Source organism: Oncorhynchus gorbuscha, linkage group LG02 (assembly GCF_021184085.1).
Source record: "Oncorhynchus gorbuscha isolate QuinsamMale2020 ecotype Even-year linkage group LG02, OgorEven_v1.0, whole genome shotgun sequence".
Classification (NCBI taxonomy): Eukaryota; Metazoa; Chordata; class Actinopteri; order Salmoniformes; family Salmonidae; genus Oncorhynchus; species Oncorhynchus gorbuscha.
In genome coordinates, this window is record NC_060174.1 from 106074231 (window position 1) to 106100640 (window position 26410).

Here is a 26410-nt window from a genome sequence, read left to right on the forward strand (position 1 = left end):
GGGGTAAAACATACACAATTATAAAATCCATGTACACAAACAAGTGTGCAGGTTAAAATTGGCAAAAAACACACATTTCTTCACAAAGGGCCGTGTGGTGAGACAGGGCTGCAGCTTAAGCCCCACCCTCTTCAACATATATATCAACGAACTGGCGAGGGCACTAGAAAGGTCTGCAGCACCCGGCCTCACCCTACGAGAATCTGAAGTCAAATGTCTACTGTTTGCTGATGATCTGGTGCTTCTGTCACCAACCAAGGAGGGCCTACAGAAGCACCTAGATCTTCTGCACAGATTCTGTCAGACCTGGGCCCTGACAGTAAATCTCAGTAAGACCAAAATAATGGTGTTCCAAAAAAGGTCCAGTCGCCAGGACCACAAATACAAATTCCATCTAGACACCGTTGCCCTAGAGCACACAAAAAACTATACATACCTTGGCCTAAATATCAGCACCACAGGTAACTTCCACAAAGCTGTGAACAATCTGAGAGACAAGGCAAGAAGGGCATTCTATGCCATCAAAAGGAACATAAATTTCAACATACTAATTAGGATCTGGCTAAAAAATACTTGAATCAGTCATAGAGCCCATTGCCCTTTATGGTTGTGAGGTCTGGGGTCCGCTCACCAACCAAGACTTCACAAAATGGGACAAACACCAAATTTAGACTCTGCATGCAGATTCTGCACAAATATCCTCCGTGTACAACGTAGAACACCAAATAATGCATGCAGAGCAGAATTAGGCCGATACCCACTAATTATCAAAATCCAGAAAAGAGACGTTAAATTCTACAACCACCTAAAAGGAAGCGATTCCCAAACCTTCCATAACAAAGCCATCACCTACATTGAGATGAACCTGGAGAAGAGTCCTCGAAGCAAGCTGGTCCTGGGGCTCTGTTCACAAACACAAACACACCCTACAGAGCCCCAGGACAGCAGCACAATTAGACCCAACCAAGTCATGAGAAAACAAAAAGATAATTACTTGACACATTGGAAAGAATTAACAAAAAAACAGAGCAAACTAGAATGCTATTTGGCCCTAAACAGAGAGTACACAGTGGCAGAATACCTGACCATTGTGACTGACCCAAACTTAAGGAAAGCCTTGACTATGTACAGACTCAGTGAGCATAGCCTTGCTTTTGAGAAAGGCCGCCGTAGGCAGACATGGCTCTCAAGAGAAGACAGGCTAAGTGCTCACTGCCCACAAAATGAGGTGGAAACTGAGCTGCACTTCCTAACCTCCTGTCTAATGTATGACCATATTAGAGAGACATATTTCCCTCAGATTACACAGATCCACAAGGAATTCAAAAAACAAATCCAATTTTGATAAACTCCCATATCGACTGGGTGAAATTCCAGTGTGTCATCACAGCAGCAAGATTTGTGACCTGTTGCCACAAGAAAAGGGCAACCAGTGAAGAACAAACACCATTGTAAATACAACCCATATTTATGCTTATTTATTTTCCCTTGTGTACTTTAACCATTTGTACATTGTTAAAACACTGTATATATACATAATATGACATTTGTAATGTCTTTATTGTTTTGAAACTTCTGTATGTGTAATGTTTACTGTTAATTTTTATTGTTTATTTAGCTTTTGTATATTATCTACCTCACTTGCTTTGGCAATGTTAGCACATGTTTCCCATGTCAATAAAGCCCCTTGAATTGAATTGAGAGAGAGAGACAGAGAGAGACAGAGAGAGACAGAGAGAGAGACCGAGAGAGAGAGACTGAGAGAGAGAGAGAGAGAGAGAGAGAGACAGAGAAAGAGAAACAGAGACAGAGAGAGACAGAGACAGAGAGAGACGGAGGAGAGACAGAGAGATGGAGAGAAAGAGAGAGAGAGAGAGAGAGAGACAGAGAAAGACAGAGCGAGAGACAGAGAGAGAGACAGAGAGAGAGACAGGGAGAGAGACAGAGAGAGACAGAGAGAGAGACAGAGAGAGAGACAGGGAGAGAGACAAAGAGAGAGAGAAAAGAAAAGAGAGAGACAGAAAGAGAGAGACAGACAGAAAGAGAGACAGGGAGAGAGACAGAAAAGAAAGAGAGAGAGAGACAGAGAGAGAGAGAGAGACAGAGAGAGAGAGAGAAAGAGAGACAGAGAGAGAGAGAGAGAGAGAGAGAGAGAGACAGAGAGAGAGAGACAGAGAGAGAGAGAGAGAGAGAGAGAGAGAGAGAGAGAGAGAGAGAGAGAGAGAGAGAGAGAGAGAGAGAGAGAGAGAGAGAGAGAAAGAGAGCGTTGAAACAGCAGGTCCGGGACAAAGTAGCATGTCCTGTGAAACAGGTCAGGGTTCTATGGCCACATGCAGAACAGCAGAACTGGATTGGCAGCATGACTGGGTGCAACGGGTACAAGAACAGCCAGGAGTCTTTAGGCCAGGTAGTCCTTAGGCATGGTCCTAGAGCTCAGGTCCTCCGGCTAATCTGACTTTGAATCTGCAACAGAACATGTCAACAAGGTACTTCTGAATTCTGACACCATGAATTGAAATAGATTTCACCTCGTTACAGTTGGCAGGAAATTGTAAGGTATTAAATATTAGACCACTGGCTAAAGAAGTAGAGGATCTGGTCAAATAAATATCATCTAGGTAGCAGAAAACTAGCCTATTCGTGGCACATTGTAAATGTCATCGACTGTGTCGTCGACATTGACTGTGTCATCGACTGACAGATTGCTATACCATATGATGTGGTTAGCTGATACGCACAAATACCTATCCAGGCGTTTTAAGACCTAGCAGGCGTCAGCAACGCCTGGGCAGAGGAGCTAACCAGTGCAGCTAACCACCATGATGTGGTTAGCTGATACTTATGCCGCGTTCACGTGCTAGGAAGCTCTGAAATGTTCTGCCGCGTTCACGTGCTAGCAAGCTCTGAAATGTTCTGCCGCGTTCACGTGCTAGTCGGAACTAGATGACAGCTTCGCACACTCTTAGCATTCTCACAACCAGCTTTGACTGGAATGCTTTTCCAACCGTCTTGAAGGAGTTCCCACATATGCGGAGCACTTGTTTGTTGCTTTTCCTTCACTCTGTAGTCCAACTCATCCCAAACCATCTCAACTGGGTTGAGGTCAGGTGATTGTGGAGGCCAGGTCATCTGATGCAGCACACCATCACTCTCCTTATTGGTCAAATAGCCCGTACACAGCCTGGAGGTGTGTTTTGGGTCATTGTCAGTATTTCTCCAGTAGTTCTACTTTGCACATTCACCTACTGCAAATCTACAATTCCAGTGTTTTTAATTGCTATAATGTATTTACTTCACCACCATGGCCTTTTTATTGCCTTTGCCTCCCTTATCTCAACTCATTTGCTCACATTGTATATAGACTTGTTTTTCTACTGTATTATTGTCTGTATGTTTGTTTTACTCCATGTGTCACTCTGCTACGCTTTATCTTGGCCAGGTCACAGTTGTAAATGAGAACTTGTTCTCAACTTGCCTACCTGGTTAAACAAAGGTAAAATAAATTAATTAATTGTCATGTTGAAAAACAAATTGCATTCCCACTAAACACAAACCAGATGGGATGGCGTTTCGCTGCGTAGCCATGCTGGTTAAGTGTGCCTTGAATTCACGGCGGTTGGAACCAAAAATCTCAAATTTGGACTTGAGGACAGATTTCCAACGGTTTAATGTCCATTGCTCGTGTTTCTTGGCCCAAGCAAGACTTCTTATTGATGTCCTTTAGGAGTTTTGCTGTTGTTGTAGCAGTTGGACCATGAAGGCCTGATTCACACAGTCTCCTCTGAACAGTTGATGTTGAGATGTGTCTGTTACTTGAATTCTGTGAAACATTTATTTGGGCTTCAATTTATGAGGTGCAGTTAACTCTAATGAACTTATCCTCTGCAGCATTAGGTAACTCTGGGTCTTCCTTCCTGTGGTGGTCCTCATGAGAGCCAATTTCATCATAGCGCTTGATGGTTTTTGCGACTGCACTTGAAGAAACTCATAGTTCTTGACATTTTCCTGATTGACAGACCTTCGTGTCTTAAAGTAAATAGGGCTATCTTCTGTATACCACCCCTACCTTGTCACAACACAACTGATTGACTCAAACGCATTAAGAAGGAAAGAAATTCAAAAAATGTACTTTTAACAAGGCACACCTGTTCATTTAAATTAATTCCAGGTGACTACCTCATGAAGCTGGTTGAGAGAATGCCAAGAATGTGAAAAGCTGCTGTCAAGGCAAAGGGTGGCTACTTTGAAGTATCTCAAATCTAAAATATATTTAGATTTGTTTAACATTTTTTGGTTACTACATGATTCCATGTGTTATTCCATAGTTTGAAGTCTTCACTATTATTCTACAATGTAGAAAATAGTACAGAATGAAGAAACACCCTGAAATTACTAGGTGTGTCCAAACTTTTGACTAGTACAGAATATGACTAAAACATTTACATAAAAACAATACTTGTCACGTAGGGTACACTTGTATTTTTATATCACTCAAAATCGAATAATTAAACTGTGGTCAATATTGAGAGATAGAGGTATACTCCAGCAATGTTTTGCACTGTAATCCATTGGAGCGGGCTGTAGGTTTGCCACCCAGCTGGGAATGAACTGCTTCTTAGACGTAACGAAATATGGCGTTATTGATAACAACCTATTGCGCGCACATCTTTGCGTGGTTACGCCCCTCCATCGTACGTGCGCGCACCCTTCTATCGCGTGGTGGTGGTGATCATCCATATTGCTGCTAGTGGTGGAGATTACCTTGTAATTTTAAAGTCTTTCGGACGCTTTTTATATGTTTTAATTCAACACAAACCACTCTGCGTCTTAGACTGAAGGCTATTTGGTCTAGGGGTGGAGTGGAGTAACGATAGAAACGAGTTTACTCGAGGAATACTGAACATTTACCATTCTTGAGTTGAAGGCGAATTCGGGGATATCGTGAGGAAAAGGGGAAATGGCCACTCAGGTGGAGACTCTCCTACCCAACAATCCTCTTATCAAAGAAGAGGAGCATGGGCATGCGAGCAAGACGATACAACACGGAGACGACTGTCTGGAAAAGGGGGCCAAGCAGACGGGTGTTGCCGACGACGGTGGCAATATGAAAGCAGACAACTCGGAACTGGGGGGGGTCGCAATGAAGGAGCAAAACTCCAAACAGGCAAAAGAAGAGAGTAACAATCAAGAGAAAGACATCCTGGATCAAGAAAAGCACACGACCGGACAAACGGAAGACTATGTGAAATGTAGCAAAAAGGAGTTTGCTGAAGCACCCCCGCCCAAGGTGAACCCATGGACTCAGAAAATGAATGCGGTGACCGTGGTCAACGTGAATGGACAAGCACATCATGGTTTGTAATTCCTCCCGTAAACACGTTTTTTTTGTTGTGTGTGTGTGTGGTGACTACTGCGTTTATGGTGCATTCACTAGAGTCACTTAATAAATGCCAAGCATGATCTGCTGTCAGATATGATAGTAGGGGAGTTCCTCGCAGGATAATGCTGCATTGCAAGCTTGCTCGTATCTAGTAGACTGCTCCAACTAGCTATATATAGAGAGCAAGGCCCCAAACTATTTCTGGAATAGTGGATTGTAAAAAAGCTTCTTCTGAGATCTAATTTGAGTTGACGTTCCAAGCATGGTGCTCGTCTCTTTCAGAAGATCACCTACTAAGTACATTTTTTTTGTGCAAATGCAATAACAAACGTTGAGCTTGTGTGTGTGTGAGTGTGTGTGTGTTTAGCGTCAGGCCTCAGTCGGGTACAAGTTGAACCAAGTGAGGTTTCATGTGTCGTGATATTTTAACACCATCGTTAGACACTTAACTAGACGCACGGGCGTCATGTTTCTTTTGCACAACTCCCAAGTCTCTCTCTTGTGCTAGTTTGACGATGAAGTGACTTGCGAACTAATTTAACTCGTTAACATGGTTGTAAATAGACGAAAGTCTGAACTGAAGCAGCAATTGCGACTAACTTACCCATTGTCACGGGTGACACGCGTTTTAGGTTTGAACGCCAGCTATAGCATAGCCATTTCTATCTAGACACTATTTTTTTTCTTGTTGTCCAGGTTTGTGAAGCACTGTTTAGTGTCCTACTACCACTTTAGATAATTGAAGGTCTTGTTTTCAGTTGATAAATAGTAGCCTAGCACGCTGAAAGTGAGTGCCGATGGCTAAACAATAGCGACTAGGCCAAGGTAGCTAATCCTCATGTTGGAGCTAACAGACAGCTACCGGAATCCAAATCCACGTTGTTTATAAAACACTACATGTTTGACACATTGCAACAATATATATTGATGTATAATGCACCCCACCCCCTCTGTAACAATTTGCGCAGTTTTATTTAACACTTATAAACATGTTAAAACAAAAATAGCTAGGTTTATTGCAACGTCACGTGTCCTCTCCACGTGTTCCCTTCCACTGAAAATGCCAAAAAAAGGAACAATAGTTGTATTTAAAACCAAACAAAAAATAATGTAGCTGGCGATGTTTATTACGAATTTATAAACCATTTTAATTGGTGTCTCGTAGAACATGCCACAAGTTGTGTGTTAAATTTAAGACTGTCATTACGGGTAGATAACTGGCTCTTTCTTGTAATGATTCATCCATCTCATGATCACATGCTAGCTTGGAGTTAGCCACTAAACTAGCTAGCCCTTTTGCTATGCTAGCCACTAAACTAGCTAGCCCTTTTGCTATGCTAGCCACTAAACTAGCTAGCCCTTTTGCTATGCTAGCCACTATACTAGCCCTTTTGCTATGCTAGCCACCTAGCTACATATTAAAACGTGGACAAGCCAATTTAGTTGCTTTTGTGGGACTTGTCGCCAAAGACGACGACCAGTCGGATCCGCCCGATAAAGAATATGTAGTTAGGACGTCGTTTTAAATCACTAGTTAGTTAGCGGAAGTCACCACATGCGTTTGACACCGATATTGGGAGGAGACCGGTGTGTTTCCCAGAATTCCTCAGTAGTTTATGTCAAGACAACGTGGTCCGCTCAGCCATGTGATTTTTCTTTCTTCTCTTCTCCCTTCTCTATCGTCGATTTATAACGGTGATAACTAAATGCTTGGCACATTTTAACAGCAGATCGCGTCAAAGTGTGGTCGTTGTTATTTAAGGGGGACTTTTGTTTGCTTGGCTTTTTTTGCGGTAATGACAAAACGGGCGTAAACAATGCAACTAGGCCTCACTATTCAGACGCTCTCCCCTCCCCCACACACAGTCAGCCAGCTACTAGCTAGTGTTGCTAGTGTATCATCAAGTCTGCCACATGTTGTTTTGATACACGGCGAAATGTTATGCATTACTGTGAAATCTAATGTGAATTGATTCAAACACCGAAAACTGTAATTCGGTGTAAGATTTTAAGGTAGTTGGACATGTACAAATGTTGTCCTGTTTGCCTAAAGTCTATTTCATGGCATCTCAATGGCCTGAAACGCCAGTGATATTCAAGAATTATTGTCTTACCCCTCGAGAAATGCTGGTTGGGGAATCCAATACGGATGTACACTGATGAGCTGTACATGGAGTATGGTACACGTTGTGCCATATGTCTACAACTTCACGGATCCCTACTCATGTCTCTGATATTATCATGCTTCCTTGAAGCATGGACTATCCCCCAATGAACAGCTTTAATAAGAGACACGTTTTTTAAAAAATTTAATGAGGACATATAGCTAGATTTATTCAACCAATGTCTTGGGATGTGGCTTCATTTTGCATTAGACTAGAGGTTTGAAAACACCTGTTGAAACTTTGATTTGAACGTTTCGTAACCTTTTTAAGTCTTAATTTTATTTGTCTGGTTGATATTTTGAGGTATTTTGCTTATGCCGTTTGGTACTAAGCCTGTTTTGTGTCCTATTACCCCTTACAGATGCTTACTTGTTGCCATATTCTCACCAAGTTGGATAAGTACAGGAAGGAAGGGAGGGACTGAAGCATGTTTTGAAGAGTTAAACTGACCAGATTTTATTTTTGTCAAATCTCATCTTGGATGTTTTACTTGAGTGTCTAGTATGTATGTATTATAAGGGTTCAGACACCAATAGAGATTTATTATACCGATTTTCTTGACATTTATTTTTTACATTGTGTGTAAAAAGTCGGCAGTCAGACATTTACATTGGGTGTAGAGGTCGACCGATTATGATTTTTCAACACCGATACCGATTGTTGGAGGACCATAAAGCCGATTCCAATTAATCGGCCAATTTACATTTATTTATTTCTAATAATGACAATTACAACAATACTGAACACTTAACTTAATATAATACATCAATACAAATCAATTTAGCATAAAGTAAATAATGAAACATGTTCAATTTGGTTTAAATAATGCAAAAACAAAGTATTAGAGAAGAAAGTAAAAGTGCAATATGTGCCATGTAAGAAAGCTAACTAAGTTCCTTGCTCAGAACATGAGAACATATGAAAGCTGGTGGTTCCTTTTTAACATGAGTCTTCAATATTCTCAGGTAAGAAGTTTTAGGTTGTAGTTATTATAGGACTATTTCCCTCTATACCATTTGTATTTCATTAACCTTTTCACTATTGGATGTTCTTATAGGCACTTTAGTATTGCCAGTGTAACAGTATAGCTTCTGTCCCTCTCCTCGCTCCTCCCTGGGCTCGAACCAGCAACACAACAACAATTAGTGCGCGCTAACTAGCTAGCCATTTCACTTCGGTTACACAAGCCTCATCTCGGGAGTTGATAGGCTTGAAGTCATAAACAGCGCAATGCTTGACGCACAACGAAGAGCTGCTGGCAAAATGCACAAAAGTGCTGTTTGAATGAATGTTTACGTGCCTGCTTCAGCCTACCACCGCTCAGTCAGATACTTGTATGCTCAGTCAGATTATAAGCAACGCAGGACACGCTAGATAATATCTAGTAATATCATCCACCATGTGTAGTTAACTAGTGATTATGATTGTTTTTTATAAGATATGTTTAATGCTAGCTAGCAACTTACCTTGGCTTACTGCATTCGCGTAACAGGCAGCATCCTTGTGGAGTGCAACGAGAGAGAGGCAGGTCGTTATTGCGTTGGACTAGTTAAGGTTGCAAGATGGGATCATCAGAGCTGACATGGTGAAAATCCGCCGTTCTGCCCTTGAACAAGGGAGTTAACCCACTGTTCCTAGGCCGTCATTGAAAATAAGAATGTGTTAACTGACTTGCCTCGTTAAATAAAGATTAAATAGAGGTGTAAAAAAAACGGGGCCTAAAAATTCAGATTGTTATGAAAAATTGAAATCGGCCATTTGGATTAATCGGGCGACTTCTAATTGGGTCCTTCCTAAAACACAGCGTACTGAATGATTGGCCGACCAGCGCTAGATCAGGACTCTACAACCCTGTTCCTATCGAGCTTAAAGCCAATTTGTGCTTGATCCGGAAAGGTGGTCAGAGGATCCGTATTGTAGGTGTGGCTCCAGAAGCATACAGGGGTCAAATTGAACTCTGCATCGCTGTGCGCCTTCCAAATTTTGTAACAATGCGGAGGGCTCTGTATAGCTCCTGCGTTGACACGATTGGTTGATGGTGGGTAGGGGGATCATGTGTAAACTCAATCTCACTTCCTTGACAACATCTTTGAGTGCCCTGGCTTATGCAGAGGCTCTATCACCGGAAGTGCTGCGCAGCCAATGCAGGTGTCTGATTGACCATGCAGCTCCTTTTACTGTCCTGTGGGTTTTTACCGCCAACCCTAATCTAGCGCACCGGATTCTAATAATTATATGGTTTATAAACTGACCCGAGTTAGTGCTCCAACTGTGGTTGGAGTGAAAAACCTACAGGAGGGTAAGCTGACCAGGCGTTTGGTATCCTGATCTAAATTCGGTGAGGGGTGTGTGGAAGCCTCATGTTTTGCTGACTTGTTTTGGCGACTCAGGTCAGGAATGACTGTCAGCATTTCTTTAGTGCTCTGGAACCTTCAAACAAGTGAAAATTGGGGCACTTTTAATTGCATTCGTACTAGTACAGGGCTCTCCAACCATGTTCCTGAAGTCTTTGTTGAAACCCTCAGACCTAGTATGCGAAGGCTTCGATTTGAACCCCAGTTTAAAATCTAAAACACATTTTTATTTATTTTATCTTTATTTAACTAGGCAAGTCAGTTAACAATTAACCTTTTGACTATTGGATGTTCTTATAGGCACTTTAGTATTGCCAGGGTAACAGTATAGCTTCAGTCCCTCTCCTCGCTCCTCCCTGGCTCGAACCAACAACACAACGACAACAGCCACCCTCGAAGCAGCGTTAACCATGCAGAGCAAGGGGAACAACTACTCCAAGCCTCAGAGCGAGTGACGTTTGAAACGCTATTAGCGCGCGCCCCGCTAATTAGCTAGCCATTTCACAATATCAACGCTGTGCGTTACAGGGAAGACATCCTCCTACCTCATGTGGCACCCTTCCTGCAGGCTCATCCTGACATGACCCTCCAGCATGACAATGCCACCAGCCATTCTGCTCATTCTGTGTGTGATTTCCTGCAAGACAGGAATGTCAGTGTTCTGCATTGGCCAACAAAGAGCCCGGATCTCAAACCCGTTGAGCACTTCTGGGACCTGTTTGATCGGAGGGTGAGGGCTAGGGCCCCCACAGAAATATCCGGGAACTTGCAGGTGCCTTGGTGGAAGAGTGGGGTAACATCTCACAGCAAGAACTGGCTAATCTGGTGCAGTCCATGAGGAGGAGATGCACTGCAGTACCTAATGCAGCTGGTGGCCACACCAGATACTGACTGCTACTTTTGATTTTGACCCTCCCCCTTTGTTAAGGGACACATTATTCCATTTCTGTTCGTCGCATGTCTGTGCAACTTGTTCAGTTTATGTCTCAGTTATTGAATCTTGTTATGTCCATACAAATATTTACACATGTTAAGTTTGCAGAAAGTAAACGCAGTTGACATTGAGAGGATGTTTTATTTTTTTTGTTACTGAGTTTATATACATGCATATTTACTACTGCTCGACTAAAAATCTTGTTCGACCTGCAGCCTATCGGCCAGTCGGATAATTGGGGTGAGCCCAAGTACTCCCTTAACCTCTCTGGGATATGTGGGACGGTAGCGTCCCAACTGGCCAACATCCAGTGAAAATGCAGAGCGCCAAATTCAAAATAAATTACTATAAAATTAAACTTCCATGAAATCACACATTCAATATACCAAATTAAAGCTACACTTGTTGTGAATCCAGCCAACATGTCAGATTTCAAAAATGCTTTTACGGCGAAAGAAAACTATGCTATTATCTGAGGATAGCACCCAAGCAAACAAACACAGACCATCATCACAAAACGCAGAAATAAAGATATAATTCATGCCTTAACTTTGACGAGCTTCTTCTGTTGGCACTCCAATATGTCCCATAAACATCAAAAATTGTCCTTTTGTTCAATTAATTCCGTCGATTATATATCCAAAATGTCTATTTATTTGGCGCGTTTGATCCAGAAAAACACCGGTTCTAACTCTCGCAACATGACTACCAAAGTTACCTGTAAGCTTTGTCCAAATATTTCAAACTACTTCTGTAATACAACTTCAGGCATTTCGTAACGTAAATAATCGATAAAATTGAAGACGGGATGATCTGTGTTCAATACAGGAGGAAAACAAACTGTAGCTAGCTTTCTGGTCACGTGCCTCTGACAGAGTACACTTCCCTCAAGCCTCATTCTGAATCGTGTTACTTCATTTCTCAAAGGAAAAACCTCAACCAATTTCTAAAGACTGTTGACATCCGGTGGAAGCAGTAGGAACTGCAAGAAGGTCCCTTTAGAAATCTGGATTCACAATGAAAACCCATTTGAAAAGAGCGACCCCAAAAAAACAATCTGAACGGTTTGTCCTCTGGGTTTCGCCTGCCAAATAAGTTATGTTATACTCAGACATGATTCAAACAGTTGTAGAAACGTCTTGAAACGTCTTAAAAATCAAAATCTACTAATAATATGCACATTGTAGCTTCATTTTTTTTTTAAATAAAAAACTTCAACCACATCTTCTGGGCCTGAGTAGCAGGCAGTTTAATTTGGGCACGCTTTTCATCCAAAATTCCGAATGCTTCCCCCTATCCTAGAGAACTTATTGGTGACGGGGCAGTATTTTCACGTCTGGATGAAATGCATGTCCGAATTAAACTGCCTGCTACTCATTCCCAGAAGATGTGGTTGAAGTTTTTAATAAATAAAAAAATGTCATACTGTGAAATCAGAATGGAGAAAGACCCATATGAAATCACTTGTAAGACCCTTATTGCCACTCTAGGGTCATGCACTACTCATAAAGCAAATGTAGAAATTGTATTATTCAAAAAACATAAAATACTGTCAAATATTAAAATATTGTGATATATTTTTGACATTTTCACCCGGCCCTAGTTTGTGGTGGAGTAGTCTTATTTTTTGGTCCGGTTTTTCCCCCAGAACAAAATGGCCATGTCCTCTTTTGACACGACAGTGTATTCGCCTCTGAATTTTAGTTTGAGAAAGCGCCCTTTGGGTTCATTGCGGTACCAGTCTACCATGATAATAGGCAGAAAAAGAAAGTCCTCAATTTCTCTCGGCTATTTCCATAGATCAACGCAGTCTACCCAGGTTTGTGTCTCAGCTCTGGCCTTTAAAAAAAAAAAAAAAAGGTTTTTAAATGTTTTATCTTTAAAGAGCTGCATCTGTCTGGGCACAGCGATATGGACACATCCCAGTGAAAACTCACTGTTCTAGGGTGTGCGGAGGGTGGCCACAGGCAGAGACGGTGACCTCTCTGCAGCTCAACCAGCAGTGTAGTGTCTGAGCCTGTTACTCGGCGGGTGGTGATGTCACCCTTCTGATCACGTGAACTAGCAAGAGTCTTCAAGAGTGGTGTGTGTGTGTGTGTGTGTGTGGGAGGGAGGGGGAGGGAGGGGCAGTGTGGCTGCTGGTGGCATGCATCCTGTCTTTTCCTCCATATTTGGTTCCCACTGGCCTCAAGTCATCCCGTGCTGCAGCAGCTCTCCTACTGTGCTCCTTGAATCTAATCCGACCCACTTCTAGATCGGCTTCTGGCCGAAATAACTCATGCTTTAAAAAAAAAAAAAAAAAAAAGAATAAACAAGATTTATTTGGTATCTTTTCATGTCTGCTGCGTGAGGATGTAATAAGCACTTCTCACATGCTCTAATTAAGCTCTCAGACAGACATCCCATTTATAGGTTTGCTTGCTTCGATTATCTTGTTTGTGGCAACTGAGATGTTTTAATCCAATTGCAAATGTTAGCTGGTTGTGCTGTGCTTCTTACTGTGGCTTTTGCAACACAGCTGAGCTGAGTACAAACATACTACGTGTCCTAAAGTAGCAACATGATTGGCTAGCAGCCCCCCCCCCCCATGTACAGTGTTTAAGACTTACGTGGCACAGCGCTTATTAATAGCCCCCATATCATGTTTTTGTTGTTTGTTGCTGATTTTCAGGGACTCTGCACTGTAACTGTCCTGAGAATGAGGCTGTGTTCTCCACCTGAAGGGGATGGAGGGGGCTATGAGAATGAGCGAGTAGGATGGGAAGAGGGAGTGACGCGAGGTGGATAGAGGGAAGCTGGTGGTGGTGGTGGTGTGGGGGGGGGGGCGCCATGACAGCTGGCTAATGCTAATTATTGCCTCTGGCTGTGTGTGCACACGACTGCAGAAACTTGCTCTGATTTTGACTGCAAAGAGGGAGAAATGGACAGAGAGGGAGAAATGGACAGAGAGGGAGAAATGGACAGAGAGGGAGAAATGGACAGAGAGGGAGAAATGGACAGAGAGGGAGAAATGGACAGAGGGGGAGAAATGGACAGAGGGAGAAATGGACAGAGGGAGAAATGGACAGAGAGGGAGAAATGGACAGAGAGGGAGAAATGGACAGAGAGGGAGAAATGGACAGAGAGGGAGAAATGGACAGAGAGGGAGAAATGGACAGAGAGGGAGAAATGGACAGAGAGGGAGAAATGGACAGAGAGGGAGAAATGGACAGAGAGGGAGAAATGGACGGAGAGGGAGAAATGGACAGAGAGGGAGAAATGGACAGAGAGGGAGAAATGGACAGAGAGGGAGAAATGGACAGAGAGGGAGAAATGGACAGAGATGGGGGGGAGAGGGAGAAATGGACTGAGAGGGGGAGAGGGAGAAATGGACTGAGAGGGGGGAGAGGGAGAAATGGACTGAGAGGGGGGAGAGGGAGGGAGAGAGGGGGAGAGACTGGGCCTAGTGCTGCATTTCCCAGGAGCTGTCACAGGGCTGCAGCCCACGTGGTTGACGATCCCTCACAGGTGGAGACCGGACCAGAGCGACTTGCTGCTGGGCTGAACACACTGGAGTGGTGTTCCAGGGCACTTAACAATGCGCTCACCAGGTTGAGCACACTGCTGTACTTTCCTTGAAGTCCTTACTACACACACCACACGGTCATATACATATATATTTATATATAAAAACTAAAAAAAACTAAAAGTGTGATTGTTTCAACTTCTTTACTTCTGGGGAAAAAGACGGTGCCTGATATTGATCTGGAGACATCATTTCACCTTTGTTTACAATGTGAAACTTCCCATCGGGTAAACTGAGATTGTATTAAAATATGAACAGAGGCTCTTATATTCCAGGTAATTACATTTTTATTTCTGATAACGCACGTTTGGTTATGCCTTATCGCTGGTATTCTGCACTACAGGCAACAGCAGGGATCATCAACTAGATACCTTCTCTACCCTCTCTCTCACCTTCTCTACCCTCTCTCTCACCTTCTCTACCCTCTCTCTCACCTTCTCTACCCTCTCTCTCGCCTTCTCTACCCTCTCTCTCGCCTTCTCTACCCTCTCTCTGGCCTCTGGCCTTCTCTACCCTCTCTCTGGCCTTCTCTACCCTCTCTCTGGCCTTCTCTACCCTCTCTCTCGCCTTCTCTACCCTCTCTCTCGCCTTCTCTACCCTCTCTCTGGCCTTCTCTACCCTCTCTCTGGCCTTCTCTACCCTCTCTCTGGCCTTCTCTACCCTCTCTCTGGCCTTCTCTACCCTCTCTCTGGCCTTCTCTACCCTCTCTCTGGCCTTCTCTACCCTCTCTCTGGCCTCTCTGGCCTGGCCTTCTACCCTCTCTCTGGCCTTCTCTACCCTCTCTCTGGCCTTCTCTACCCTCTCTCTGGCCTTCTCTACCCTCTCTCTGGCCTTCTCTACCCCTCTGTGGCCTTCTCTACCCTCTACCCCCCAAAAAAAGACTTTTGTGTGCCTGTTGCTGACCCTGAACCACTGATTAGCAGACACTCTTATCCAGAGCGACTTACACGAGCAATTAGAGTTAAGTGCCTAGCTGAAGGGCGAATCAACAGATTTTTCACCGAGTTGGCTTGGGGATTTGAACCAGCGACCTTTCGGGTTACTGGCCCAACGCTCTTTAACTGCCAGGCTACTACCCTTTGGAATAGGCCATTCGAGACATAGCCTGTCTTTTTGTCACAGCTGACCTTTAAAAAAAATATCTGATTTGCATGGAGCACAGTGTGGAAGGCATGCCTAATACCCACGTGGGATACATCGTTCACCACTGAACACCCCATCCTTGACTTTGGTCTGTGTTCAAGAGGAACCGTTTTGAAGAGCGGGCATGTACAAAGTCAAGCTTTAAAAAAATAAATACAAAAAATGTTAATTCCCCTCTTGACAGTTTGGTGAAACTGTATTACGGCGGGTCCCTGAATCATTTTACTGTCCTGCGTCTTAACCTTAAGCTGTGTGTTGCAAGGTTTTTATTTGGCTTTTGTTTCAATGGCTTTATTAGCTTTTTCATAGAGCGAGACCCTTTGGCCCAGTTCTTTTAATCAGTGTGACAATGGGGTTTGAATGCTACCTGCTTAAGTGTGAAACACCATGTTAAGATCTCTTATCTTTTGTTTTAGTATTATATAAAATTAAAATTTTTTTTTTTTTTGTTCTTTGAAAGGTCTTACTGAAAACACCCTGAGTTCATGATCAGCTTTGCTGATAACATTTAGGATTTTGAGAATTGGGGACATTTATCTTTTGAAAGTTAATGGTTAATTTTTTTGTTGTTTTTTTGACCAGAGTACATGCAACTTTTTTAAATATTTTTAAACGAGACTGGCTTGTTGCCAAGAGTAAAAGGCTGTTGCCTGAAAATCAGTAGCTTAGGTGGTGTAACAAAATAACTTTCTTAGTTGGCCTCTGGCATGAGTTCTTGCGATAGAAAACGATTGGTGTCGTCAGCTGCGGGGGATTTAGCTTTTGGGACGTCAACACCTTTTATCTAATAAATAGTTGAGGAAACCATTTTGTTAGCACATAGGCCCCATAACACCCCCCCCCCCCGCGCACAACTGTTTGCCCAATTCATCAGGTCTGAAACGGTCAAGTTCTTTGACAGCCATTATCTTCGACTGTGGAACTCTCGGGTAATCCACCCCTATCAAAAAGGTCAGGAGGTCATTAGAGAGGGTCAGTTCCACCTTGCCCTCACACCGCTCTGGATTGGCCCAGTTGGCTCCGCTTCTCCTTTTTAATGTTTGGTAAGCACACAGTCTTTTATTCAGAGGTGAAGATCCTACGGATGGGTTTGTTGACGAGAGGCGCAGCAGTCTTAAGGCCGTGCTTGAGGCGTCACTACAGACCCGGGTTCGATCCCGGGCTGTGTTGTCTTGCCCCGAAAGACCCATGAAGCGGCGCACAATTTGGCCCAGCGTCGAACGGGTTAGGGGGAAGGTTCATGGCTGGGATGCCCTTGTACCCATCGCGCTCTAGCGACTCCTGTGGCGGGCCAGGCGCAGTGCACGCCGACACAGTCCTCAGTTGTACGGTGTTATCCTCCGACTGGTGCGGCTGGCTTCCGGGTTAAGTGAGCAGCGTGTCAAGAAGCAGTGTTTCGGAGGCAGGGTCGTGTTTCGGAGGCAGGGTCGTGTTTCGGAGTACGCGTGGCTCTTGACCTGCGCCTCTCCAGAGATGGGGACAAGACTAACTACCAATTTAGATATCATAAAATTGGAGTGAAAAGATGTCATAAATAAAGGTATGCATGCTTGGAAAGGGTTTTGGCAGAAGATGGGCAGAAATCTACTGCTTTAGAATAGAACCAGAGTTTGTTTCCCTACTTGGCTCTGTTCACCTGAATCCTCGTTCGTTACTGCACAGGTAGCCCCTCCCTGTTTCAATACATTTTCTTCCGTTCGTTACCTAGGTAAATATGACCCTGTCCCAGCTCGTAGCGCGGGATGCCGTGAGCACCACCACCTGTTTTTAGAGTGAATTCTGGAGGACTGCGGCCATCAGCACTTTTCACCAGAAATGCGGTTAAGACTCTTACGGACAGACAACATTTGCGTACATGCATACAAGCTGCTTTTTAAAGAAGTGAACACAAAGAGGTCATGTCCTGCTACAGTTGGAAATTCATAACTAAGTGGAGGGCAGGCCCAACACAGAAATCCCACCCCACACACACACTTCTGTTCACAATTTTCTTTTAGTAAGTGGCTTTGGCTGAGTTAATTATTTTTAATTTTTTTTAAACTTCTCACTGTGTGTCTGGCTTTGTCCGAGGCCATGATTGCCAGTAAGGAGATTTATACAGATTTGCATGGGTTGTCAACAGCCCAGCAGCTGAGCAGCTGAGCAGCGTGCTACACAACCTCACCAGCTCAATGCTTCCTTATGTTCGTCAGTTGTCAGACTACTTTCACGTTCCTCCCCGGTTCACAATGGACAGGCTTTGGTAGAGTACAGTATGGTCTACATAATCGGATGAATGTGAACTCCGGTCAGGTGCAGTACATTCGCCGTCTGTCCTAATTCAACTTAAAACACAGTGCAGTCTTTTTTTAGTGGTTCAGTTTCTGCAGTATCGCCAGAGCACATACTTTCAGACATTCCCATGCTGTTACTTAGGCCTGAATCAAGAGTTGACTGTGACTGCTTTCCTAATGCCCACTCGCACATAACCGCTGCCCCTGCACATTGACTCTGTACCGTAATACCCTGTATATAGCCTCCACATTGACTCTGTACCGTAATACCCTGTATATAGCCTCCACATTGACTCTGTACCGTAATACCCTGTATATAGCCTCCACATTGACTCTGTACCGTAATACCCTGTATATAGCCTCCACATTGACTCTGTACCGTAATACCCTGTATATAGCCTCCACATTGACTCTGTACCGTAATACCCTGTATATAGCCTCCTTAACCAACAATGCGGTTTTAAGAAAAATAAGTGTTAAGGGCATTTCACAAGTCTACTACACATTGTATTTGGCACATGACAAATAGAATTTGGTTTGAAATGGCACCTTATACCCTATATAGTACACTACTTTTAACCTTTGACCTATGGAGAACTGAAGGTTTAGCAGCTTCATAATGTGATGTAATAAGTTCCTAAATGAGAGATCAGACAGGTTACAATGCTCTAACCACTAGGCTACCCTGCTGCCCCATAGAGAACGAGATGCTGTTTGGGACACAACCAAGAGGTTAAGTAGAAATCTTTATTGATGGCTGTACAAGGCAGACCTTGGTTGTGATGTCCACCATCTTTTTTTGTTGTTGTTTCTACAGAGCTGCCGCCCACAACAGGCCCGGCCAAGGTGGTGAAGGCCCCAAATCCCCGGCCTCGGAGAGGAGGAAAGGTAACAATACACCTACTGCTGGCCAATCCATTGCCTGTGTGTGTATTTAGAAACAGGCCATGCTTTCTGGTATGCAAATGATTAGAAACCCTCTAGTGCTTCATTCACACCGTTTGGATGTTTGTTTTTCCCTTTGTTGTACAAGAGGACCTTTTCTGGACCACACCCTCTTGATTGATGTTGTGGAGCTTTAATATGATCAGCATAAAGTCATGTTGGTCTTTCTCTCTCTCTGTCCCTATGGGGCCCCCTCGGTCTTTCTCTCTCTCTCTCTGGGGCCCCCTGTCCTCTCTCTCTCCGTCTGTCCCCATGGGGCCCCCTCGTTCTTTCTCTCTCTCTCTCTGTCCCTATGGGGCCCCCTCTGTCCTCTCTCTCTCTATGGGGCCCCCTGTCCTCTCTCTCTGTCCCTATGGGGCCCCCTCGGTCTTTCTCTCTCTGTCCCTATGGGGCCCCTTCTCTGTGTCTCTCTCTCTCTGTCCCTATGCGGGGCCCCCTGTCCTCTCTCTGTCCCTATGGGGCCCCCTCGGTCTTTCTCTCTCTCTCTGTCCCTATGGGGCCCCCTCTCTGTCTGTCTCTCTCTGTCCCTATGTGGCCCCCTCTGTCCTCTCTCTCTCTCTCTATGGGGCCCTCTGTCCCCTCTCTCTCTGTCCCTATGGGGCCCCCTCTGTCCTCCTCTCTCTCTGTCTCTCTCTCTCTCTCTCTCTGTCCCTATGGGGCCCCCTCTCTGTCTGTCTCTCTCTCTCTCTGTCCCTATGCTGCCCCCTCTGTCCTCCTCTCTCTCTCTCTGTCTCTCTGTCCCTATGGGGCCCCCTTGGTCTTTCTCTCTCGCTCTGTGTCCCTATGGGGCTTGGTCAAAAGTATTGCACTATATAGGGAATAGGGTGCTATAGTAGTGCACTATATAGGGAATAGGGTGCTATAGTAGTGCACTATATAGGGAATAGGCTGCTATAGTAGTGCACTATATAGGGTGCTATAGTAGTGCACTATATAGGGTGCTATAGTAGTGCACTATATAGGGTGCTATAGTAGTGCACTATAGTAGTGGTGCTATAGTAGTGTAGGGTGCTATAGTAGTGCACTATATAGGGTGCTATAGTAGTGCACTATATAGGGTGCTATAGTAGTGCACTATATAGGGTGCTATAGTAGTGCACTATATAGGGTGCTATAGTAGTGCACTATATAGGGTGCTATAGTAGTGCACTATATAGGGTGCTATAGTAGTGCACTATATAGGGCGCTATAGTAGTGCACTATATAGGGCGCTATAGTAGTGCACTATACAGGGCGCTATAGTAGTGCACTATACAGGGCGCTATAGTAGTGCACTATACAGGGCGCTATAGTAGTGCACTATACAGGGCGCTATAGTAGTGCACTATACAGGGCGCTATAGTAGTGCACTATATAGGGGTTAGGTTCCCACTCTAAACAGTGTTACATTCCTTGATGTTTTTGATTCTATTTATTTTTAGGTTGGGGATTTTGGAGATGCTATGAACTGGCCGACACCAGGGGAGATCGCAACTAAAGAGACGCAGGTAAATTCAGCGCCCGGAGATCTACACACACACACACACACACACACACACACACACACACACACACACACACACACACACACACACACACACACACACACACACACACACACACCAGTGGCCAGTTAAGTAGGGTACAGTACTGTTTGCAGTAGTAGATATCAGGTTTTCCTCCCACAATAATAAAAAAAAAAGAAGTTTCTGTCTTTTAACAACTGTACGTAACAGAAGGTAAGCTTGGCATAGAGGAACTACTTCACCACCTTTATCCGCTTGAATTAAATAGTAGCTAGCAAGACGGAGATCAATGAGTTTCTGTTTTAATAGAGTGTATTTCACAGGTGGCTAGTTGGCATTAACGACCTTCACTTAAAACCACTTCAACTCAGATTTTTCCTGCAAACTTGGGGTTTTGAAATCGCAACTTTCTGGCATCTCTGCCTCGTTATTTGTTTGAGAGAGTTGTCTGTCTGAAGAGAAACCCCAGAATATATTTTTCTTATCCCAAGTTGACGAAAGAATCCGTCATTGAAACTAGATCCTAGTTACTGCTTTTGCCCAGGGTCGGGTTTTGGAGACTAGAGAACACGCAGCTCTTGTTTATTCAGAAGGTTACAGGACCTCTCTCTACAGACAGACAGCCTCAACCAATCACCTTGACTTATCAATGAATAATACCTCTTAGAGCAGGAGATGTGCTCTTACTCCTCATTGGTGGGGAAACAGCAGTGTGCAGGCTGGGCGGAGATGCAGAGTTTGAGGAACAACACAGGAGAGGATAATAGTTACTAGGAGGATGAGACGTAAATAAAGTTGGCTCTCTATTTCCCCCCCCCTCCTCTCTGATTATGACACTGCTGTGGGTGTTTTGTGGGGGGGTGGGGGTGTAATTGTAGACCGCTTTCTGACAAGTGACTCGACTGACTCTTTTGTCTCTTAGGTGGAATAGTGGGACTACTTGAGGCTGTTCATGATTGGGTTGTCCTAAATGGCACCCTATTCTCTACATAGTGTTAGAAAAATGCCCCTCTTTCCCCTTCCCAGAACCCCCCCCTCCTTCCCGAGAGGTATAGGACCCCCACCCCGAGATATCGACTTGAGGGCAAACATGAACTCCAAGACTCAGCACTGCAGGCTTAAATACACATCTGAGACTGGTAGAGGGACTCTGAGCTGTAGCAGTGCAGTCAGCTGAGGCATCCATTTGATCCAACCTTCATTTCCCTCATGTGCTGGGTACCACGGACGGGAGGATGCAACTCATTTGTGACCTCTTACAGTAGCATACCCCTGCAGGCAGGCTATTTCTGACAACTGGGATCGGGGAGATGGTTCCTCACTGGCAGAGTGACCGAAGTATAAACCCCTTTTTTAGACTGGTGGGATGGGGGGGGGGGGGGTGGTGAGGCAAGGAGTGGCTGCTGCGTACGTTCTGCCAGGCTAGCGCAGGCCTGAGGAGATGTAGGTCAGAGCAGGGCTAGGAATAACCAGGCCTGGACGGGTCCCTATAGATGGGATGTCCTTTTAGGGATCCCCACAATAACCCACGGACCTCTGCTGCTATTCTGGGGGGTTGTCGGCGACCAAACTTTTCCAAACGTTGCTAAATCAGTCAGTTACTTGAAAAATTAGGTATCAGAATTTGATATTTAAAAAAAAAACTTTTTAAAGCTTTTTAAAATCGGTTGGCTGTTTTTCCCAGGAAGTCTGTGAAGGTTTTGGTTCAGTAAATGACTTGAATGTAAATGTAAATGTACTGCAATGAAACTAAAGCTATGTCCCCAAGGGCCATTGTATCTTTTTGACAAGACAACTTCACTGCCCACAATTTCCTATGAGAATTGTTCAATTATTTTTAAGGTGATTTTTTTTCTTCTTTTTTTTTTCTAGAATTTGTTGGAATTGAGGTTAACACTTAAAGGTTGTGTACTCAGTGGTTAGAGGTTTGTGTTGGGTGGAGGGCCTGAATGTAGAATGCCACACCTCAACTATCACAACCCTCCCCAGACACCAAACCTTTATTCTCATTCTGGGGCGTTTTGTGGAGTCTTTAGAATCATGCCTGTAAAATGAATGTTTTTTGTAGAATTCTGACCCATATAAGGTCAGCAAATTCTATAGAATGAATCGGCATTCTTGCTCTGTTAGTTTTCGATGACATGTCATAAGGAGTCTCATAACAATGATGAATTCCATACAATTTTCAATACACACTTCAGCTACATGGCATTGCAACAAACGCCTATACACCATCATCATCTGTCATTGTCTGTGTGTGTGTGTGTGTGTGTTGTTGAAATGGCATTTTAATTTTTTACTTTTTTTTTTTTTCATCCAGGATGCAATCCTGTCATTGGGATTGCGCCCTTATCCTAAAATACCTTCCCTTCTGTCCCCCTGTGCTCAGATTGAAGTTGTGACTGGGATTGTGTCATGCCCCATGCCTGTCAGGCAGGTCAGAGAGGTGAGCTCCCCACGGAGATCCCCAGTAAGTTCACCCTTCACATGGACCTGAAGCAGCCTGGTCTAGGAGCCTCCACGGCCTCCTGGCTTCCGTAGAACCTGACTGACCTGAACCAAAAGGATACTCCGTAGGAGTATAGTGGGGGGGGGGGGGGGGGGGGGGGGGGGCGTTAAACCAATCAAAAAGCTTGCTGGGGAGTTAGTGAGGGGGACGTTAACCAATCAAAAAGCTTGCTGGGGAGTTTATTATAATAATAATTGACGAGATGGTTGCATGGACCCTGATTTTTAAACTCCTGGGTTGAACAGAACTATGGAGACCCAGCATGAGAATGGTTTGGGTCCAACCGTAAACGTCATGTGGGTCTGTGCAACCAGCAGTTTGTGCATGTCCAGACGGAGTATGATGGTGGAACGGCCTGCTGGTAGGGTGAACATAGCCTTTGGAAAGCTCGACGAGTCGTTTCGATTTAACTTCCAATCGCACAGAAGGAATCAGTATTTCTTCAGAAATTGGTATCAGGTTTGCTGTGGCCACAAAAAAGAAAATTAGCATTATATTAGTTTTTCAGAGTGCTCAGTGGACGTTAAAATCCCATTTAGGCTATTGGTTTTCCGTTTAAGTTTGCTCATTCATACTTAGTAATGTTAACAGTTATTCTGGTTCCTGTTCAAATACAGGAAAGTATTCAGTTCTTCTTATTTGAATGTGATTAAACAAAGGTTTGTATAGCAAGTGAGTTATCTAACACACCATGCCTATTCCAGTGCGTTGTTAGGTAGTGTCTCTGCTCACTATCTGACTGTCTTGTTGTTGTGTGCATTACTTTCATTTTTTTTGGCGACATGAAGAAAAAAGGGGGAGAGAGAAGAAAGGGGGGGCGACGACATTTTGAAATGCGTGTAGTAAAAGTGTGAGAAATGACTAGGCACCTCGTCTTGCCAAACGAACCCTTCAACTGAATGCTTTGCATAGTCTTCCTATGCAAAGTGCCCCCTGATAGAAGTTAACTTAGCGAGGCGAGGTGAGCTCAAAAATCCCAAGTGAACTAAACTTGCGTTTTTGAATTTGACTTACACGTCTCAAATGGACACGCTGCATGACTAATTGAGCAGAGGTGATTAAACACAGGATCTGCAACTGTCTCTCGGCAGCTTTCTGGCCATGTCAAGACTTGGCGGTTTTAATACTGTTTTTCTATTCTGATCATGGAATTTCTGATCTTGGAATTCTGAACACGCGTGTCTAAACTTTATAAGTTTCAATGTGTTTGTCATATCCACATAGTGGATTCCCCCCTCCCGTGGCACTATATTCAAATGCCCAGTATGCATACTGCAAATGGTGGATCAGGCTAAATAGGTGGATCAGGCTAAATATGATGAGACAACTTGACGGCAGTAGCAAACTACCTCTGTAGCTAGCGAGCTAGCTGGCAACGCTAAAGGGATTGCAAACAGGTTCCCGTAACTGTAGCCAAACAAATATATATTTTTAAAAATAAATATTAGCTTGCTGGCTAGCGAAACATGTTCCTCACACGCTAGGAACGTATTTCTTCAACATTATATAAATTAAATCTAAAAATGTATTAAATAAAACAGACGGGACCATTCAGGATAATCCCCCTCAGTCTTCTAAATGCCTAAACCCCGAGGTAGGTACATTTTTCGGCTGGACAATTTAGCCGTTTTTTTTATACAGAAGACGCACCAGAATAGCTTCCAAGAGGCGTTGCGGTTCCCTAAGTGTGGCCCAGTCTCAATCTTGACTTAAATTTGCTTGAAAATCTGAGACTCGTTTTGAATGTGTTCTGTCTTGCCAGACTCTGTTTTTTAAAAACTTAATGTTCAAATAAGCTAAACCACACACAGTCTGTCACATCACATAACCATCGACGACGGCTGACCCAGCTGACCCGATCAGAATATCGCCCAGCCCTACTCACTAATCTTAACCCCCCACAACCTGTCGTTGTGTCCCAGAACAAGAAGGAATACAACTGTATTTCTTTGTTGGTTTCTTTTCCCCGTGTTGTACTTTTAAAGAGTAGCAACCAGCAGGCCTTCTGGGAAATGTGGTTCTGGAGGGGCAGGAGATCTGATTGAGGAGGAGGGGAAGCCAGAGTGGTGGAGAGAAGAGAAGAGGGGTGAATCACAACTTCTCCCATGTTAGCTACGTTTCCATCCAATTGGAGACTGATTGTCATGCTAATATTTTTTTAATAATTTAGATCCCCATCATGCAATGCGATTATTTTCCTTCCCGTGCTATCCAGCTCAATGGTGCTCTCTCACGGGGTAGGGGAGAGAATCTCGTGTGTGTGTGTGTGTGTGTGTGTGTGTGTGTGTGTGTGTGGCTCAAACGGCAGACTCCACTGCGAAGCACATGGTCTGCAGGTTGAACATGGTGAGATTTTGGACTCCTAAATTGATAGTGCAGTTCGTATATAGCCGATTTTACAGCTAGCTGGCTACTTCTCATGCTGATATTGACTTTTGTATTGTGTGTAGCAGCTAGCTAGCTAGCTAGCTTGATATTGACTTTTGTATTGTGTGTCGCAGCTAGCTAGCTAGCTTGATATTGCCTTTTGTATTGTGTGTAGCAGCTAGCTAGCTAGCTTGATATTGACATTTAACATTTAACATTTAAGTCATTTAGCAGACGCTCTTATCCAGAGCGACTTACAAATTGGACTTTTGTATTGTGTGTCGCAGCTAGCTAGCTAGCTTGATATTGACTTTTGTATTGTGTGTAGCAGCTAGCTAGCTAGCTACACACTATATACAGAAGGATACAGACATCCCTTCCAATTAGTAGATACGCCAACTTCAGCCACACCATTGCTGACGGGTATATAAAATTGAGCAAATAGCCATGCAATCGCCATAGACAAACACTGGCAGTAGAATGGCCTGGCTGAAGAGCTCGGTGACTTTCAACGTGGCACTGTCATAGGATGCCAACAAGTCAGTTCGTCAAATATCTGCCCTGCTAGAGCTGCCCCCGGGCAACTGTCAGTGCTGTTATTCTGAAGTGGAAACGTCTCGGAGCAACAACGGCTCAGCCGCGAAGTGGTAGGCAGATTCCAGGAGAACACTACCTGCCCCAATGCATAGTGCCAACTTTAAAGTTTGGTGGAGAAGGAATAATGGTCTTGGGCTGTTTTTCATGGTTCAGGCTAGGGCCCTTAGTTCCAGTGAAGGGAAATCTTAACGCTACAGTATACAATGACATTCTAAACGATTCTGTACTTCCAACTTTGTGGCAAGTTTGGGGAAGGCCCTTTCCTGTTTCAGCATGACAAAGCCCCCATGCACAAGCGAGGTCCAGAGAGTAATGGTTTGTTGAGATCGGTGTGGAAGAACTCGACTGGCCTGCACAGAGCCCCGACCTCAACCCCATTGAACACCTTTGGAATGAATTGGAACGCCAATTGCAAGCCAGGCCTAATCTCCCAACATCAGTGCCCAACCTCACTTATAATCTTGTGGCTGAATGGAAGCATCTAGTGGAAAGCCTTCCCAGAAGAGTGGAGGCTGTTATAGCAGCAATGTTCCAACATCTAGTGGAAAGCCTTCCCAGAAGAGCGGAGGCTGTTATAGCAGCAATGTTCCAACATCTAGTGGAAAAGCCTTCCCAGAAGCCTGTTCTAGCAGCAAAAGGGGGGACCAACCACTATCTGGTTATGTAGTCTAGC

The 26410-nt window shown here is 44.1% G+C and overlaps 1 protein-coding gene across 4 annotated transcripts in view; it reads left to right on the forward strand.

Moving 5' to 3' along the window:
• Window positions 1–4701: 4701 nt before the first annotated feature.
• Window positions 4702–26410, forward strand: part of larp1 (La ribonucleoprotein 1, translational regulator) — a 57250-nt gene continuing 35541 nt past the window's right edge. Inside the window, exons 1-4 of one of the 4 annotated variants that reach the window (XM_046329987.1) lie at window positions 4702–5354; window positions 18632–18702; window positions 20181–20246; window positions 22654–22734. In XM_046329987.1, the coding sequence (XP_046185943.1) occupies window positions 4958–5354; window positions 18632–18702; window positions 20181–20246; window positions 22654–22734 (615 nt within the window). In that variant the 5' untranslated portion in view covers window positions 4702–4957. The remainder of the gene's footprint in view (window positions 5355–18631; window positions 18703–20180; window positions 20247–22653; window positions 22735–26410) is intronic. The other 3 variants (XM_046329980.1, XM_046329996.1, XM_046330005.1) reach the window with 3 other exon arrangements.